At 45.2% G+C, this 18,362-nt stretch overlaps 4 protein-coding genes across 4 annotated transcripts; 1 reads left to right on the plus strand and 3 right to left on the minus strand.

Moving 5' to 3' along the window:
* Positions 1–2,141: 2,141 nt before the first annotated feature.
* On the minus strand, positions 2,142–2,666 carry PHALS_14291 (uncharacterized protein; the record flags this gene model as incomplete). The annotated part of the gene is made up of 1 exon (XM_024730074.1): positions 2,142–2,666. One exon carries the CDS (start codon positions 2,664–2,666, stop codon positions 2,142–2,144), a length of 525 nt encoding a protein of 174 aa, XP_024580387.1.
* Positions 2,667–5,181: 2,515 nt separating this feature from the next.
* On the plus strand, positions 5,182–8,650 carry PHALS_14767 (uncharacterized protein). The gene has a single exon (XM_036407593.1). It carries the CDS (start codon positions 5,253–5,255, stop codon positions 5,493–5,495), a length of 243 nt encoding a protein of 80 aa, XP_036263281.1. The 5' UTR covers positions 5,182–5,252; the 3' UTR covers positions 5,496–8,650.
* On the minus strand, positions 8,651–9,348 carry PHALS_14292 (uncharacterized protein; the record flags this gene model as incomplete). The annotated part of the gene is made up of 2 exons (XM_024730076.1): positions 8,651–9,177; positions 9,219–9,348. The coding sequence occupies 2 exons, from the start codon at positions 9,346–9,348 to the stop codon at positions 8,651–8,653; spliced, it is 657 nt and encodes a 218-aa protein (XP_024580389.1).
* Positions 9,349–10,047: 699 nt separating this feature from the next.
* On the minus strand, positions 10,048–10,437 carry PHALS_14293 (Acyl carrier protein-like; the record flags this gene model as incomplete). Its single annotated transcript, XM_024730077.1, has 1 exon — positions 10,048–10,437. The coding sequence occupies one exon, from the start codon at positions 10,435–10,437 to the stop codon at positions 10,048–10,050; it is 390 nt and encodes a 129-aa protein (XP_024580390.1).
* Between the last annotated feature and the right edge of the window lie 7,925 nt (positions 10,438–18,362).

Genomic DNA, 18,362 nt, shown 5'->3' on the forward strand with positions numbered 1-18,362 from the left:
TACAAAGCTCGCTCTGTGGCGCTTGGCTGTTTGCAAACTCATGGCGTCGACTATCACTACACGTACACCCGGTGGCGAGCACCAAAAATATTCGCGCCCTCCTTGAGGTGTGCTGCAGCAAGCGTCTGAGGATGCAACAATTTGACATTGATATCGCGTTTCTCAATGGGATGCTTGATGAAGACGTGTACATGGTCGTGTCACGAATTGTTCGGGCTGGCGACAGGTTTGTATGTAAGCTGCGGCGAAGTTTTATGGCCTGAAACAAGCCGCTGCGGTCCGGTACAAGACTATTCAAGCTGCATTTGTTGACATGGGATTCGTACAAAGCGATACAGATCCATGTATGTTTGTCCGTCTCAGCAATGATGACAAGCCTCTAATGTACATCGTACTCTATGTCGATGATGTGCTTGTCGGTTGTACAAAGGATGTTGAGATGGATGCGATTTGCGCTGCACTTAGTGCCAAACTCACTGTGAAATGCTAGATATGTTCTCGGGATGCAGATTGAGTATGCACCGCAGGAGGGGGGCTTGTGTTGAGGCAGACCCAGTTTATCAAGAGAATGCTCGAGCGATTGGGGCAAACTGAAGCAAATGCTGTGCGTGGCGCGATGGTGCTTGGTCAGGACATTATGCCAGACGAATCGCTTAAAAGTGGTCGGGGCGACCGAGAATCAACTGGGTCTCTTTTGTACTTCGCCAATGCTACCAGGCCCGACACTAGCGCTATTTTGTCGACACTCTCGCAGTACCTGGATTTCTCATCTGACATGTCTGTTGGGCGGCAGTGCGCGTCCTGAACTATCTCAAAGGCGCATTTACACATGGGGTGCGGTTCTGCGCTGGAACAAATGATCAACTCGGTATCAAGGCATATGAAGGCGCAAATTGGAAATGTGACAAGCACATGAGGCGTTCAACGTCTGAAGTATTATAGCTGCTAGCAGGTGGGCCATTTGTGTTCAAAGTAAGCGGCAGACAACAGTGGTTCTGTCTTCTGATGAAGCAGATTATATAACGCTTGCTTTGGCCACGCAAGAGGCCATTTGGGTACGCTACCTGGTGGTTGAGGTGGAATTTAAGGCTGACGACCCCACCACGATCCGACTAGACAGCGAATCTGAATTAGTATGGCTACCAACCAAGGTTACACGCCTCGCTTGAAGCACATCGACCTACGAGCTTATTTTGCGCGAGACCACGTGGAAACAGGACGCATCAAGCTAGCACACGTGCCAACGGAGGATCAGCTAGTCGACTTCTTAACTAAGGCGCTGCCGGCGCCACGCCTATTGCTGCTATGTCGGGTGGGATGCAAGTTGAGGGGGGGTGTTGAGGTGTTCTGACGCCACGTCACAGATTTGTGTACGGTGCACAAACGCGAAGATCAAGTTTGCACAATTTAAGAACATGTCTATGTGGTAAGGAGCTAGGTTTCTGGCAATTTACTTTTCATTCTGCGTAACAAAACATCGTTGAAGTATCTATTGAAGTCTAGGATGAAGTGGTTTTGAATATACGCTTTACTATCGTTTACAATGAAACACCCTTGTGCAATCCATTGCGTGAGGCTTGCAGCTCATTTGTCTCAAAGAATTCTTTTTATTAATCTATCAATCTCTTCTGAGCCGAGTACAAAACATGACATCATAACTTGGTACTACCAAGCTGTGGAAATAAACTGACGAACCTAAAACAACCAATGACGGAGCCTTTGTTCAGTATTGATTGGTAATTGATAGACCAAGTGCAAAACTCCTGCGTATATCAGATACAACAACAACACAATGGTATAAGCTCCAAATATCGCACCATTGTTTGACGAAACACATCTGGCGGCCGACCAGCAATGTGAGGGTAAATTGTGCGTTATTCGATACTCCATAGAATTCACGGCATACCGAGAGCCATCATCTCTACTAGAACGACAACGCATGCGCACATCCTCTCGATCATTTGAACAGTGACGGCTGCTTAAACATTACGCAACGAAACCAATGGACTAGTTGTTGAAATTTCATATATTGATATTAACACAAGTTTAAAACGAGAATGTTTTTGTCAAACTATTGAGAGATTAATTATTGTGAGGTCAAGCTATGAATCGTCTTAATGGCAAAGTGTGACCATGATTTTTCATCTTGCTTGCTTGTCGGCATCTGCCGGTACAGGTGTCTTTAGTTTAGAGCTTGTTGCTCTATATTTCGAGATAGCACCATCGATACCCCATCCAACAACTCCCCACTTGAATGGGCGGATCCATGTACGAAGTCGGCGCAATCGACCATCCAGCGGGTGTACGGAATTCAAAGCAGTACCATACAATACGAATGCTGCTGGTACCAGCCTGGTGTCGCGCGCAGCTTCACTCGTATCCTTTCCCTTGTTATTGTTGATATACGATGCGCCCCATAACAGAAGTTCGGCGCCAGGAATGCCGACTATTAACGGAAAGATCATGAGTTTCGGAAGTTTCTCGAACGCTTTTTTTCTTAAAAATGCCATGCCTTTCGAGCGATGACGTAAAGCCATGGATTTGGCAATGTGCAGCCCACCAGCCACGAACGAGAACCCAAGGTAATGACTCAAGTCGACATTCATTAAACGCCTCCATCGGTGTTCAGCATGCGCCGTGTGGTCAAAGGGCTTGTTCGACGCCATTGCAGTTTGATTGTTAGGATTCGATTTGATGCTCAAGTGTTTAGAGAATGAATTTACTCAAGTGCGGAAGAAAATAATGGGTAATGAATGGCTTGTCCCAAAAGCAGTTAAACGTAACTTCCGACATTCATCACCACCCAGCATTGACTCTCAGCATAGACCGCTAAATTAATGTTTGACTTCCCTTGACTTCCCTTAATCTACCCAACAATCCCTACATCTTGAGAATCACTAAATTCTCATCAACGTTCTTTGCAGTCACAGTTTTTGATCTACGTGTCTAGCTTCTCGATCTGATCCAATTTTTGGTTAGTTTACAACTTTGTCAATACTAAAAGCTATGATGTTACTAACCGCAATTTGTGCAATTTACAATACAATATTGTTGCAATGTTATTGCGGTAATAATTGTTCCTCAAAGTAACAGAGATTTCAGATACTACCGTCATCACGTTGCTGTAGATGTGGATTCAGCTTTCAAGCGGCGACTTTGAATAAACTTCGTTCGTACTTTGGTTAAAGTTGTTCTCCTTGATGATGCACTTGGCTAGCTACGAAATGTGAAGCTTTAATGTCAAGCTGAATAAGTCGCTTGAGCCAATAGCAGCTAAGCTCTTGTATAAAGCAGTATTCTATCCTCTGAACCCACTTGCGCGCATCATAAAAATCAATTCATTACATTAAATGCATGTTCTGGAAAATCCACCGTCCACGTAGCAAAGTATCGGGTGAGTGACTATCAAATATTCATATCACAACTGCTCACTCGCATGATTTGAGAGATAGAGCCAAATATCGAATAAATCTCAGGCGTCCCTATAACCATATGCTACATTCACCTCCTGCCTGAACCTCTTGACTTTTTTCAAGAAATTCCACGTTTGCATTTTTTAATTTCCCTCAAAACGTCCACATCTCCAATCAACTCATTTTAGAGATGCGCGTGACTGCTGCAATGATCTCGCTAATACTAGCTCTTGCCATAACCGAAGCTAGTGGGGACGTCACGGCGTGTAATCTCGCTTGTGCCAAGGATGAGAGGTGCGAACTTGAAACGGTTCAGTGCGTCACTACGCCGTGTGATCCCGTTCCTAAGTGCGTTCCGATAAAATCTACTTCAGCTGAGGTAATATGTATCAAGGAATGTCCCTCAACCGAAAACTGCCACATTGACCCAATAACTCAAGAACAACTTTGCCTGAGCCCGTGTGCCACTGTGCGCTGTGCCGCGGGAACTACTTGCGTCGCTAAGCAAGTGCAATGCGTCCGTGCTCCGTGTCCGGTTATTGCTGAATGCAAGCCGAACAAATAGGACAAGAAATTCTCCTTCATAAAAGATGAACATTTATGTTTTGATTGGTTTGCTAATCGACTACCTTACATAACACTGTTATGATCGTTCAAATCGTGTTTAAAACATCTTGATCTTATCTAGTAGATTTGAATTGATACAGCAAATTGCAGCGTTCCTTACAGTAACTATATTCTCTCTTTCGACATTGCGGTGGAAACGTTATAGTGTTTAGAGCAGCTGCTCTATGCCCTACGTTCCTGTATGAAGTACAAATTGACAATTCTCTCCCACTGCTGGTGATGAGTGTTTTAATTTACTGATTTCTGACACAAAATCAAATTTCAAGCGACGCCGCTGAATCGTCGCATCCTAGCGCATGGCAAGAATGTGTACGTCGATTTTCGTGGCCTTCACCATCCGGCGCCCATCCTCAGCGTTTCTAATGCCTTTACCATCTGTTAAATTATGCTGTAGAAAAAGTTGTCAAAGTTGAGCAGGTGTGGATCCATTTCGAAGCCAGATACACATTCTTTTAGACATGCGCGTCTGGCATCATCGCAGAAGAATCGCGAATGATAAATCTAGAAAAGCTTTAGCTCGTTTAAGCGTTAAGAGAAGTCGTGCAGTAACACCGCACATTGACTGTGCATAGTAGTACCATGTAGTACTACACTACATGGTGTACTACGTTAATGTTACAAGTACATTTATCGTGGTCTCTTCGGGGGTCTAGGGGTACTCTATATGCCATTTTATGCACAGCTTGAGCGGACGATGTAACATAAACCAATACGTTCGTCCACTGACGTATGCACAGAGAAATAACACGCAAAGTTTCTTAATCCTGATGTGAATTCTTTCGGGATTCGAATTCGAACGAGAGTTCTAATAAAGTGATTCTAGTTATCATTATTCTGTAGTGCGTAAAGTTTTGAATCGTGATTTAAACCGGATCCATGTCGCCGAAATCAACTGTTATGATCATGGTGGGTTTTATACACAATGCGGGACTGAGTTTCACAAAAAAAAACGAAGCACTGCCTCTCTACCTCTTCTTTCTCCTCTACCTGTCTATAAATTTTGATATACACATAAATGGAACCCGAGCACCAACAGAAGATACTAATGTAACCACAGCTGTTCTAGTTATTAAATTTGGTTCCGAAAATTTTGGAACCAGATTTTCCACAATTCATCTGACTGAAATCGATCGGCTGAATGCTGGGCAACTTACATTTTGATTTGTTTATAGAGAAATCAAAATGCATCGTAGGAAATGAACTCGTCGGCAGATGATGCCATCTCCTATGGAGATCAATGGGGACGGAACAACATTTGATACCGTTTCGGCATTATCGCCTGCTAAGACTGGCCATGATTCTACTAACATTGAAACGCTCACCAAACAATTGGAGAAGATCAATGTTTATCAACTCGCGAAAAAGCGTTTAAAGAAGAAGCCGAGATACATTGAGACAAGCAAGCTGCTTACGCTCAATCGCAATTCTTGGAGCTTCATCAGACGCTCATATTGAGTGAAATAGTTCATTGAATATACACTCGTCTCAAACAGCTTGTAAGGAAGCATTTTCGTCTTCTAGTCGTAGCTCCTTGTAGCATTTTGAAGCGCTTTACAACACCATCCAGTTGCTCATTGTACGCCGAATCAATTTCGCGTGACTTGATATGACATTTGATTAAGCAATATCTCATAAAGTCTTGCCCGTGTTCGTGTTCGTCGAGAAAACCGAAGAGATGCAGCATTACAGTAATCAAATGCATTGCGGAAGCGATTCTTGACCATGTTACAGGGTACATGTAAAGTGAGGATCAGACTTTTGTTGCTCTTGTAAAGACGCATCAATTCAGCAATCACATCAGAGTTCGAAACGTCAGACACCTTCTAAAAAATTTTATAGTCGTACTTGTTGGAATTTTGGATTCGAGCAATGAAAGGCAAACAGAGATATAAGAAGAGTTAGTACGAATTAGGATCCCATTGCATAGTGTCTCCTTCCCCGATTTATATAATCTGAGAAGTTGTCTCACATACAGTTGTGGCTTGTCATTGCTCATTATCTGTTTCACTTCATCTAGATTTTGATTTTCGATCAAAGCTTTGACATTTTATTTTGTGCTTGAATAGAAAGCATGTATAACGAGTTCTTTGTCCGCCGCTGTTGTTCGTTTAATGCTGGTCATGCTCACTACGTTGGGCCTGCGACTTATAATAGCCTGTGAAAGCATATGAATCGGGTAAAGACTTTTCACATGACCCATGGTGAAGTGTTACGTTCGCATCAGTCTGGATTAGATGGAAGTGGATTTTGGGGAAACCTTTGGGGAGGAGTCAAATCTGTTGGAACGAATGCGTGGAATATCCTAAGAAATATATGATAACCAATTGCTGGATCTTTGCTGGATACTATGTAACTGATCCCGAGACCGGTGGATTTAGTCACGAAATGCGAAAGGTAATTAAGCAAGTGGCATGGCTGATCCACGTCGCGTTCGTCGCATGGAGGGAGGAAGCTTTAGACTGGGTTAAGGTCAATGGGAAAGAAGAATCCAGGAGGATTGGCTCTATTTTTTTCTTTGTATCGCTTGGTTGTGATACGCTTGTACAACTTCGAGATCTTCTCACAAAATTTCGATCGCTTGTCAGGGACTTCACCGGCTGTCCCACACCACCTTTGATAGTGCTGAATAATAATATCGTTGTTACAATATCCTTGTTGTGCTGTTCCGCTAGATTTACATCAAAAATCTTGTCTTCGACGATGCCAATCAAGTTTTGAAGCACCAATAAATTCAGTAATATTGCTTGTACTTCTTCATGGTAGATATACTGCACAGAATCGGTGATTGTAGATTTCATTCGCTCAAGACGATTACGAAACGAGCACTTATCACCAGCAATTTCCTCAAACCAGCGCAATTTTTTATGTCGAAGTTGTCGCGATCCACGCTCTCCGAAGACATTGATAAGATGCTTAGTCGTGTGAAAATTTGCCGTTCTCAGAACACTCGTAAGGGGATTGACTTGCCAATCTGCTTTCCTATTGAATATAACACGATCAATATCTTCGTCTTGCTGTCTGGATAGTGGCAAAGGCTACCGATGTACTCCATCATTCACTGGTATGAGTGAAGCAAATGATACACGTCAGGTAATCGACTAATACTCGACAGAAGTCTTGCGCAAGTACCAATCAGATTGAGCATGACAAGCAAAGAATCCAGCGAGATTCCACACGTTAAATTGTTGCAGAACCAATCACTTTGAATCATCATGCATAAATTATGCAATCGCTCATCATAGAATTTCGTTGCACGATAATATTTCACACCGCAGTCAACGTTCGCTTGTTCAATGATTCACGGTTTCACTCGCCTTTAGCATCTCTGATTCATCCTGTTTATTAAATTGATATTGCAAAAGGTACGTGGATTCGTCGTTCTCAACGCCAGGTGTGACATCATCACTGTGCTTGCATTCGATGGAATCACCAATTGCGTGCATCTTTGATTTGATCCAATCACTTGGTGACAATACGCGCGAATCAGCAATCATTTAATTTCTATATTTTGAGAGATACATTTGTAAATATTTAATTTGGAGTGAACATATTGGCACGTTGGGCACAAGAAACGTGTATTGCCTTGGTGCGATATGTTATGGTTGCAAATGTAATGTGACGGCATCATCCCCCCCATACTTGACAACCACTTCCCCAAAACGAGTCTCTCCTGTCGCGTCGTCAATAGGAAAAAATGCGGTCGCTCTACGAGGATCTTGATTACATATGCGATACTTTTGCAAAAATCTAAGACGACGTAATCACTCGATTGCAATCCAGCGTGTTTACCCCTTGAACCGAAATGGCTCATATGCTCACCAATCTTGGCCCCACTTCTTACTACCTCGATGCCCCACATACGATCGCCATCCACAAAAAAGTCAATTTCCTCCTTCACCTTTGTGTCCATAGCAAACGACCACGACAACTCGAAGCAAACCGTAGTATTAGAAGTCGTATTTTAAAGGAGTCCACTGTGAACAAATGCTGGAATGTCGTTTCTTTTGGAAAATCATTAAGACTTGACGCTGATGACTTGAAAGACGTTGCCGACATACTTTGAGTTGCTTCCATCGCAACTTCACAAAGAGTCGAGGAATCACTATCGGCGCGAATTGGGAAATAGCAATGCGTGAAAAATCGCTTCGCCAGAAGCGAAGAGAATATCTCTGCGCATCAATTTTCAAATTTTGGCAAACGATGCTAAAACGTCGGATAAAGACTGGTCCACTTGGCGAATGGAGTAATGCGTTCTCCCAATACACATTTCAACATGGCACCATTCACTCTACTTGAAATGCGAGTTCGATCAACGGTACCAAAACAACGATTCATGCGATCCAAAAGTTTTTTCAAGTGAAATGCTCGAAGACACTCGACTTTGGTTAATACGTGGTGACGAAATCGATCGGCATTAAAAGATTCGCACAATGAACCAATCAGTCCATTGCAATGCTCGACGATAGCTTTCTTCAGCTGTAAAGATTCTGCTTATTCGTCGACAAGCCGAGAGGCGTTTTAGAGCTGAGCAATAATAGAGACTGCTCATCGGATAAAGGCAAATCTTCTTTATCGATTGTTTCAAGTTGCTTGAATACTGCTGGACTCAATTACTCTTGTATAGAAATCACGTGGGTTATCGAGATAATAAATCGCACACCAGGGCCAACCATCATAGGAACGTCCTTTACAAGAGCAGCCCAAAACACCGCATCGTCATACTGAAATTGTGCATCGTCAATCATGAAAATCACATTTTCGTAATCACGACGCTCGTGTACCAAGTCCAGACCATGCAGTCGAAGTATTTCCCATGGACTCATTGCAGAAACATACCGAGCATTTAAACCAAGATTCTTGTGATGAAAAAGTGATGTCTCGCCAGAAGCTGCAGGGAAATTTAAGTGCAAGAATCGGTTTTCCCCTCTTATCCAGTCGGCCATTCTCGTCAATATACGATCACCATTGAAATGAATACTCGATGGATTGATTCCGTCCGCGTACGTCAACGACGTTCCAACCAAACCGTGTGGTTTTTCTCTGCGATGTCGCGTCGACACTTGCACGACGAGTGTCTCTTTCTCATTAATATCAGCCAACGAAGCCCGCGGAATCAACGCCACACCGTTCGCGACGACTTTAAGGTCGGCCGCATCACGGCAACAAGAAAATTCGTACACTTTTCTTTTACTGCATCTCGTAGATCAATAACCTTTGCTTCATCCACTAGATCCTTTAAATGGTCAGTCACAGCGTTGCCGCCTTCGTCCACACTTCGCGTGTCATGTGCGCAAATTATAGGGTACATATCCTCAGTTGAGGTTTTCCGAGGTTTCGGTTTTAAAATGATGTCGTACTTACTAGAGTTGCTATGGTGCTAGTGAAAGCAATTATTTGATGAATTGTGGAAACTCTGGTTCCAGAATTTTCGGGATCAAGTTGTAAAAATTGCTCGGGTTCCGAGTCCTTTACTTTTATACATGTATATTAAAGGAAGGTAGGGTTTAGAGGAGAGAGAGGCAAAGCTGCGTTTTTTTACTGGAACTCAGTCCCACACCTATCATGATCATAGTGGACATGGGACCGATTCAGAATACGGTATGATCTTTACGCACTACTGAATGATGACAACTAGAATCCCTCGCTCAAAGCGAATTCGTTCGAGAATCCCGAAAGAATTCACATTTGGATTAATGTTACTTTGCGCGGAGTGGACGGATGTACTGGTTTATGTTACAGTGTCCGCTCAACCTGTGCATAAAATTATTGGGAGAGTACCCCTAGCCTTTCTTTGTGGCCATGAAGTATAGTAATGCTACTTGTACCCATGTAGTACGAATGTTGATACTACATGACATCACTATTTATAAAACAAGTTGCAGATTATATCAATTCGACACTTTATTATTACTACCATGCGACTTAATCTGCGTCACTTATAATTTATCTAACTAAAGTTTTGTGACGCGACGTTTGACAAGATCAAGCGCACCTAAATTCCTTACACTCACAATGCCGCGACTAATAATGCGTAAATAGAGCATCGATGCATTGCGAGAAACTGCGATACAGTGATATTAAACCCGAGCGCTTGCATGCGACCCACGAGTTGCGCTACTTGATCTTTCGTGCCATTTAAATCGTAAAAAAAGTCACTGGAAATATCCACATCGTTACGATTGAGTTCCCGTTGCCACAACTGTAACAAGATTTGGGCATACATAGGTACGCTTGCATGGCGTGGCGGCTTAGACAGGGACTTTCGACGTTGCAGCACCTGATTCTCCTCGTTTAAATGTGTCTGTACGTCAACCAGAGAAGCTAAATTGCGCGTGGAGTTCGACTTGCGTAGGCCTCCGGTCTTTGGTAGGATTGGGGGTTGCAACGGGTTCTCCATGCTGACTAAGCTCTAAAGTAGGAGATCAACTTGTGCTAGTAAAGGCAAGTTCTGAAATGAAGCATAACGATGTGTTCCTGAAAGAATGATATTATACTACAAAGTTTTGTATACATACGATTATTAACCAATCAGAAGCATATGATTGCGTATAGTGGTCGGTCGCGCAGACTTTCATGTGGCAGTACAATGCCGGGCCACTTCCATGCAGAAAAGTGGAAGAAAAGCCATAACTAAAATTTACCGTAAACTTTGATCCGTCATATAGTGGCTTGATAATGCAAATAGCTTTGATGTCATGACGTTCTCGAGTTTCGATGCCTTCCTTCAAAATTTTCGACCAAATTAAGAAAAGAACCGAGAGACAATTGATGTTTAATGAAATGAAGTGAATTGAAGCGTTTCATGCATCTTTCAGCGCAACGATAACGAGAACACGAAAGACTGATCGCATTTCGGATCCACGATCGCACTTTGTTGTACGTTCGAGCCGGATGGTCGACAACGAGTGTCATCGCTGGCGTGCGCCAACAGTTCAGATCGAGCTCACTGTTGGCACCAATACTGAGCTATCGTGTAAATCTTGAGAAACTTGTCACGCATAATGGAAAAAAAGAAGATGCTGGACACTTTGATCGAAAAGTCTGTTGAGCGATTGCTTTTCTGTCCTGAGACAAAATTACCGGGTATGAATCACCTAACGAACAGGACTTCGTGAAGGATCGTGAAACAATGGGATGAGCTTAAATTGAGATGTCTCTGAATTCATATTTAAGCGTGTATCTCGTCTGACTTAAAATACCAAGAACTCTGCGTAAGATGGGATAAGATACTTTTTAAACTCGATGCAAAACCTTATAGAACATCTCACTAGTAAAGAGAAGGCTATTGCGTACGCAACCTACCACGGTATTTGATTGTGGATTCTACAGCCTGACATTTTTGTTGTCACTGCGATCAAATCAAACACTTTGCTTATTTGTTCTGGCTTTCAAACCTGATGTATGGAATGCCGCTTCTCTTCAGCCGATGCAGCATCCATGACACAAATCTCGATCAATATTCTCATACTTACATCGTTCATGCTGCATAGTGTTACTTGTACTCTGTTTCCCCGCACCAATCCTACTCGAAACGATCGCAGCGCTTTCAAATTCCGGACATTGAGGTGAGTACAGATTACCTGCAGAATATACAACAGCTTTTTATCGAGTCTGCCATGCTATTTCCGGCTTTCTTTGTCAGAGACTGCTTCTTGCTGGGTTCGCGTTCGTACGCTTTGAATTTTATACTCACGCAAGGCAGAACACTCAAATTACCACTAAAGTAGGCTACATGGTTTATCGCCGCATGCATTTACGTAAAATTTTGTGATGGTTTGAGACTCCATATCCAATTCTAATCTAGAAAGCTACCCAACAATGGCAGTCAAAGTGGCTAGACAGGTCATTGCGAAATTCGGCTGACTATCGTACGATAGCTAGGTGCAAATTATTAATGATGTCTAGAAGTTGGCCTTTTCACCGTCTTGCAGAGCAGACTATTACTGCATCAGTTCCTTACGGTTTCCAATCGCATCTGTTTTGATTGATGCCCCAGAACCGAAGCAGCAAAATAGTGTCGTGCTGAGGAGTCGCTTGCTTCCTTTCGATGATTAGCTCGAGTCATTAACATTACTAGACTAAGTAAGTTGGAGAAATGACACAAGCACGGTAAAGGTGAACTACTCTTAACATTGACCAAGTCAGACAGCGTGCGACTGAAGTATCTGAATACGACAAGCAGCTCACAGCAGATCAAATCTTAAACAAATGATAAGCAAGCACGTGCGACCGTGGAAGATGGCAAAGTCAAGTAATCATTTTAGCCTCTTCTGTCAACCAACATGCATGAATTGCTGGCTGACGAAAACATCCGGAGATTTTTCTTAAAGATTGAACACAACTGAGCAGAATGATTATGAAGCACCATATTCAAAAACTTTTAGCAAATATAAACTTGCAAATGATCCGCAGTCCCTCCGTTTAAAAGTGACGTTTCTGCTGATGTCGTCACAGCAATGACTCTTGTACTGTGTTTACAAACTTCTCAGAAGCCAATGAACAAGAATAGAAAAAAACGTTTTGTCAAGTCCGTTTTTGGAGACTTCCAAGTCACAGAAAATATTGCCAAATAAACTAAGCAGAAGAAATTTCTATTTTAACAATCATTTTTGAAAATTGTTTACGACGTGTTTTCACTTATTGGTATGAGTAGACCAATTAGACGCTGTCCAGAATAATGCTGCAATACATCCCTCCAACGAGCTGACATTTACACAGGAGCCGCGGCTGCATCTACCTTATCCACATCGTGCACAATTCGCCACTTTCTGTTGACTATTTGGCTCAAAAGATAATTTCTTTGATGATCAAGTTTATGATTTTTACGAGATATTTCCTCTGATTTTTGTGAAAAAAAGCAGTAACGTAATCTCATATTACAATTCTCGCGAGTTCGCCTTCTCGAAGTGTCCCAACAAGTTCGAAAGCTGCCAAGCAAACAGCATTTGCTACTTAAACTGCAGCGTGATTTGACAAATAGAATGTATCATAAAAAATGGCGCCGTTGTCTTACCCGAGGGGCACATACAAACTTTGTGTCCACAACAACAAGGAAGCAGCAATAACTTGTCGAAGGGCACTGATGCTTACTGCAGCGGGATAGCCGTAGCTCTATGCTTAGTGGAAGCTAAGGTAAGGTCACCGACCTTACATTCTATACTAGAACCGGTACAAATGTAGCGGAGCGCAACCCGCTAACTCCAAGAGCACCCAGAACCTTAACCCAAGGCAAATACAATCTTCCGTTTATAATCCCGATTGCATTTCTTTTGATTTATTTTCGGCAGAGCCGCCTATTTCGAAATCTATAGGTTTTCCTAATCAAATAAAAAACGTAATTAAAATGGCAGTCCCGCCACGTAGTGACTTCTTGTTAAGGTGTAGCAACACCATCCTGTGTGACCTACCCCTTTATACCAGGGTACGTGTAACTCCGTTACACTATCCCCACCAAACCTGTGAGTACCCACAATTCACATTAAATTGTCGCCTGGTGTGTCTAACACACCACTACGTCCCCATGACCTCTCTGCTCGATGAGTCCTGTGTCAATGACAAGAAAGACACCCAGCCTCGCTGGTTCCAAAAGCTCCCGCGGGCAGATCCTTTTTGTCTCCTGCACGCGGTACGACTCCGGACAGTACGTCCGCGACTTCAATTGAAGCGCATTCCAAGCCCCCGGCAACCGTGCGCCGCAGACGAACCACCTCGTCAAGGTTTCGTAGGAAGTCGACTACGAGTCGGAGGCTGCTTTCTCACGATGGAAAGAAGAGGAGGGCGAGGTGCATCAACGGCGTGACATGAGCTCTGCTCGAACCTTGCGGACACCGTGTCCCTTTCCCGACCTCATGACTTTCGTGGAAAGTGGTGTCCTTACCACTCGCCTCGACGAGGCACATGAGCAGCAATTGGAGGCTGTCCACAGGCCGGCTCTCATGCACTCGTATCCACGGTCAATCCTAGACCCTCGTGTGGAATACGGCTTCTGCTCGGTGGATCCCTCTACTGAAGCGAAGGACACGATCACTCAATCGTTGGACGTCTACGTAGTCGGAATTCCAACCACTACACGAGCCAAGCTTGACCTACAAAAATTCTCCAAGCACGCTTCTTGGAACCTCACAAAATTAATGGATAGAACTTTTGCTCACCGAAGAGGCGCTCCTGTACTCGCAATACAGACGATTCCGTGGTACTCGCCCCTGGCAAAACCGCTGAAGACGATAAAGAGCTCTTTGAGCGATGGGTACTATCCAACTTACAGCGGAGCCACAAGGAAGTGAACGCGCGCGTTAAGCGCCATCTTCAGTTCAAGTTTGCCGAAGTCAATGTGCAACGCCGACTTTCTTCGTATTGTCGCCCTGCGACGTATTGATTAATCCATCATGCTCCCGCGAGCTCTGAAGTCTCTCACACGGGTGATTCTACGACCACAGCAACTTGCTTGAGCTCAGCTCATGGCTCTTCGGCTTCCCCCGGCTATTTTCTTTACCGAGAAGCGCGAAGTGTACGACGACGCGGAGCGTCATGATCCCAATGATCATAAGCGTCCACGACGTATGGGAAGTCTTGCCAAAGTGGCACCTTAAACTCCCACGAGTTCTCGGAGTTTGGGTATCCCCGCAGGATACTGGTTTTGACCCTGTCGACGACGTCGACGCACAAGACGTTCCACGTGATAGTGGATGCCACCGTTTTCGTCGAAAAGAGTCGGCGGCGGACGATATCGACTTGGTCGGCTGACTAGTGATGCTCTTCGAGCTCTTGAGAGCAAGATCCGACACCATCCGGGATTCGCTATGCACCATGCTGAGATTGTATATCGCTGTGTGGAAGACCTAGAGAGCTCGGAACACTTTGTGCACCGACTGTCCCACATTGAGGACTATTGAGACTTTTGAGAGCGGCTCCCTGCCGTCAAGTAGAAGAATGCGTCACTTCGTGCGACGGTGGAGCGTCTGGCGCAGTTGGAGATGGAAATCCTTGCACTTCGTGCTCAAAGTTAGTTGCATGTTCAGCTTCTGGGTGGTCGTGCGCCGGTGGGCGCCGCCCGGCTCCAGCGCTTCTGCGCTCACTTGCGCTGGCACGGCGCAAGCAAGCCCACATAAAACATCGGGTGGGTGCGCACTCTACTCGGAAGGTTTAGCGTGTACGCAAGGCCTTGCTTGGCCACGACCTTAGGACCGATAAACCGTGGGCGGAGCTTCGTCGTAAAGACAGCAAAAACTGTATGTGTAGGAAGGTGTTTGGTATTTTATAAAACCAGGTCTCTGACCTCAAAGTCTTCAACATTTCTTCTGCATATTTTGGCTTTCAGCCATCGCATCGCAAACGTGTCGTTAGACACTCAGTCAGATAAACAGGAAGTCTTCAGGTTCTTTACGCTCAGCGAGGGTGCCGACATCAGCTAGCCACTCAGCTATTCCTCCCCCACCAAGCCCTGAGCCATGGTTTGGTGGCGTCAGCGGGATGCGAAGATGAACGAGCCCGATCACGTTGAACAATCTGTAGCCGGTAGACGAATGCACTGCATTGTTGAGAGCAAACCTTACAAGTGGCAGCATGGCTCTCCAGTGCCTTGGCGTCTCAGTGCAGACACTGCGAAGGACTCTTCAACGACGCGATTCACGCGCTCACTTTGACTATCGGTCTGCAGATGGTCCGCTGTTGACATGGTCGGCTTGGTGTTTAGCACCCTAAACATTCTAGTCCAAAACTTCCCAGTGAAGCGTTGGTCTTTTTCAGAGACAATTGACACCGGGAGTCCGTGTTGTCGAACGATACGATCCACAAACAGCGTCGCTGTACCGACACAGTCGATGGTATCCGGCGCCGCTGCAAGATGAGCCATCTTGCTCAAACATTCGACAAAGACCACGACACCCGTGTTGTCCGCCGAGTCCTTCGACAAGCCAAGCTCAAAGTCTGTACGCATAGACTGTCAGCACCCGGAAACTGGCCAGCGGTGCCGCCGCATTCTAAGAGCATTTCACCCTTTGACACGGCTCACACGTGCGCACACATTTGCTCGTCCATTCGTACAGCTTGAAACCATCAGTACTGGCAACTCACAGAGCTGTACGTCTTCTCACGACCGAGATGATAATTGAGTGGGGTGTCGTTGGCATCACGGAGGATGTGGTACTTCAAAATGTCATCATAAGGGACCACAATTCCTGGCGTACTCGCCGAATCGGTGCTATAATATAGCAACCCCTTATCCAACGAACATCGGACTAACCGTGCGCGCAATCGCGACGAAAAGTTCTTGTCCGAGTTTCCAAACTCCTTGCTTTCAAGAGCCCGTAACAGCGCTACGCACGTATCATCACCCGTGTATGCGGCGCGGACCAACTCCGTCACTGACGACGACACCGTCGTGACATGAGCAAGCTCATAGTCCGGTCTGCGTGACAGCGCATCAGCTATAGCATTCTGCTTTCGTGGCTTATACTTCACCTCGAAGTTATATTCTGCAAAGAATAAGAGCCATCTTGCCATTCTCTGCGAGATCTAAGGTGACTGAGTCGCAGTGCGTAATGATGCATGATCTGTGAAGACCACGAACCGCTTTGAGGCAAGCAGGTGCACCCTGAACTTGACAAGTGTATACTTCATCGCAGGTAATTCCTTGTCTTAAACTGGACAGTTCCTTTTTGCAGCCTTAAGCTGGCGAGATTTGAACGCAATCACTCGATCTTGCCCCTCGGCGTCTGCTTGCAGTAGTGCACAGACGATGTAAAAGTCCGAAAAGTCACAGACGACACTAAAGGACGATCGGGGACTGGCAACGCTAGTTTTGGTGCATGAAGGAGGGTGTCTTTGATCCTGTCAAAAGCCTCCTGATGCTCGGTGTCCCAACATCACTCTGCATTCTTTTAAAGGAGATTCGACGATGGTTGTGCGATATCCGCAAAATTCTCGCTGTACTTGTGCAAGTAGTTGGCAAGGCTAAGCCACTTGTGCAAGTCCTTGTGATTCCTCGGAACCGGCCATGACCTCAGCGGGATCCGCTCAAAGGCTACGGTTCCCATAAAAGAGGGGGTTCAGCGCCAAAGATACACTTGTCTGCATTAGCATTACAGCTTATTCGTGTGCATGCATTAGAGCACCGCTCTCAAATGGACGATGTGGTTCTCGACATTCGTCCTCCCGTTTCCCGCACGACTGTGGACGAAGATGTTGTCAAAGTATGTCTGTACATACGCCCGGTGAGGCCTGAACAACTGCGTCACAAGAAAATAATTTTTTACTGGTGCCTTTGGCAGCCCTTGGGGCATCACAAGACATGCAGCTCGGAGTACTCAGCGTTGTCAGCTAAATATATCTCGCTATCAAGAGCAATTGGTGATACCCATCGACCAAGTTGCATGCACTGTACTTTGTACATCCAACCATGTTGCTCTGGAGAACATCCTTCCTAGGAATCGGCGTCTGTGCCGGACTGGTTGCAGCGCTGAGCTTATTGCAAGCGTGAACAGTACGCCACTTGCCTTTCGGCTTCCGGACACAAAATGTAGGTGTCGAATGGGGAGACTTACTTTCACGCACCTTTCCTGCGTCGTGCTTTGAGCGAAAGAAGGCGTCATTGGCGTCATCCTGCTCCTTGGGTAAAAGCCTTGGTATGTTACGCAGTATTTGTTTCCCAGAAGGTCGATCTCATGACGCACATCTCGGTCCGGAGGTAGAACCGACGGCAGGTCGTTGTAGACGACGACTTAAATATTTTCATCAAAGGAAAGAACAGATCCGTGGGATCCTTTCAAATCGAAGATCCACTTCGATTTGAGCAGCACCCTCTTGGTGTCGTCCAGGACAGCTTCATCCATAAGCGACGACGAATGATCGCCTCATTCGGTCCTATAATGTCCACCTCGGCTAAATTGCTTGCCTTCAAGGCATTGCCAAACTCTTCGAATAACATATCGTCCAGCTCAAGAAGAGCATTCATTGCGGAAGTAGCCTCGAGGGTGACGTCGCCGTCTTCCTCCCCGTCGTAGCGTTGACAAGGGTTTATGGCTGTGCGCTATCGTCTACGGTAGACACACCCTGAGTCTGGGACAACGACATGCGTCTCGCCGTCTCCTCTCCTTAGAGGTTCTACGTCTCATCGAGACCAGGGGGAACACGCACTCAGCGTCGTCCAGTGTCCCCACTCCCTGCTCCATCGGAGGCTTACTGTTATTAATCACATCCGACGAAGAGTTGCTGTTTCCGCAGTCTTCGTTCAGTAGATAACGTACCACTCCACGAGCATCAGGAAGGCCTTGCACAGGATGCCTCGGACCTCGTTCGACCATGCCGCTCTTGGCATGCAGCGAA

This window comes from Plasmopara halstedii (genome assembly GCF_900000015.1).
Source record: "Plasmopara halstedii genome assembly, contig: Scaffold_816, whole genome shotgun sequence".
In the NCBI taxonomy this organism is placed as follows: Eukaryota; Oomycota; class Peronosporomycetes; order Peronosporales; family Peronosporaceae; genus Plasmopara; species Plasmopara halstedii.

Bases quoted from the DNA above. Each gene is read 5' to 3' on its own strand.
- PHALS_14767 (XM_036407593.1), top strand. From the start codon at position 5,253: ATGATGCCATCTCCTATGGAGATCAATGGGGACGGAACAACATTTGAT.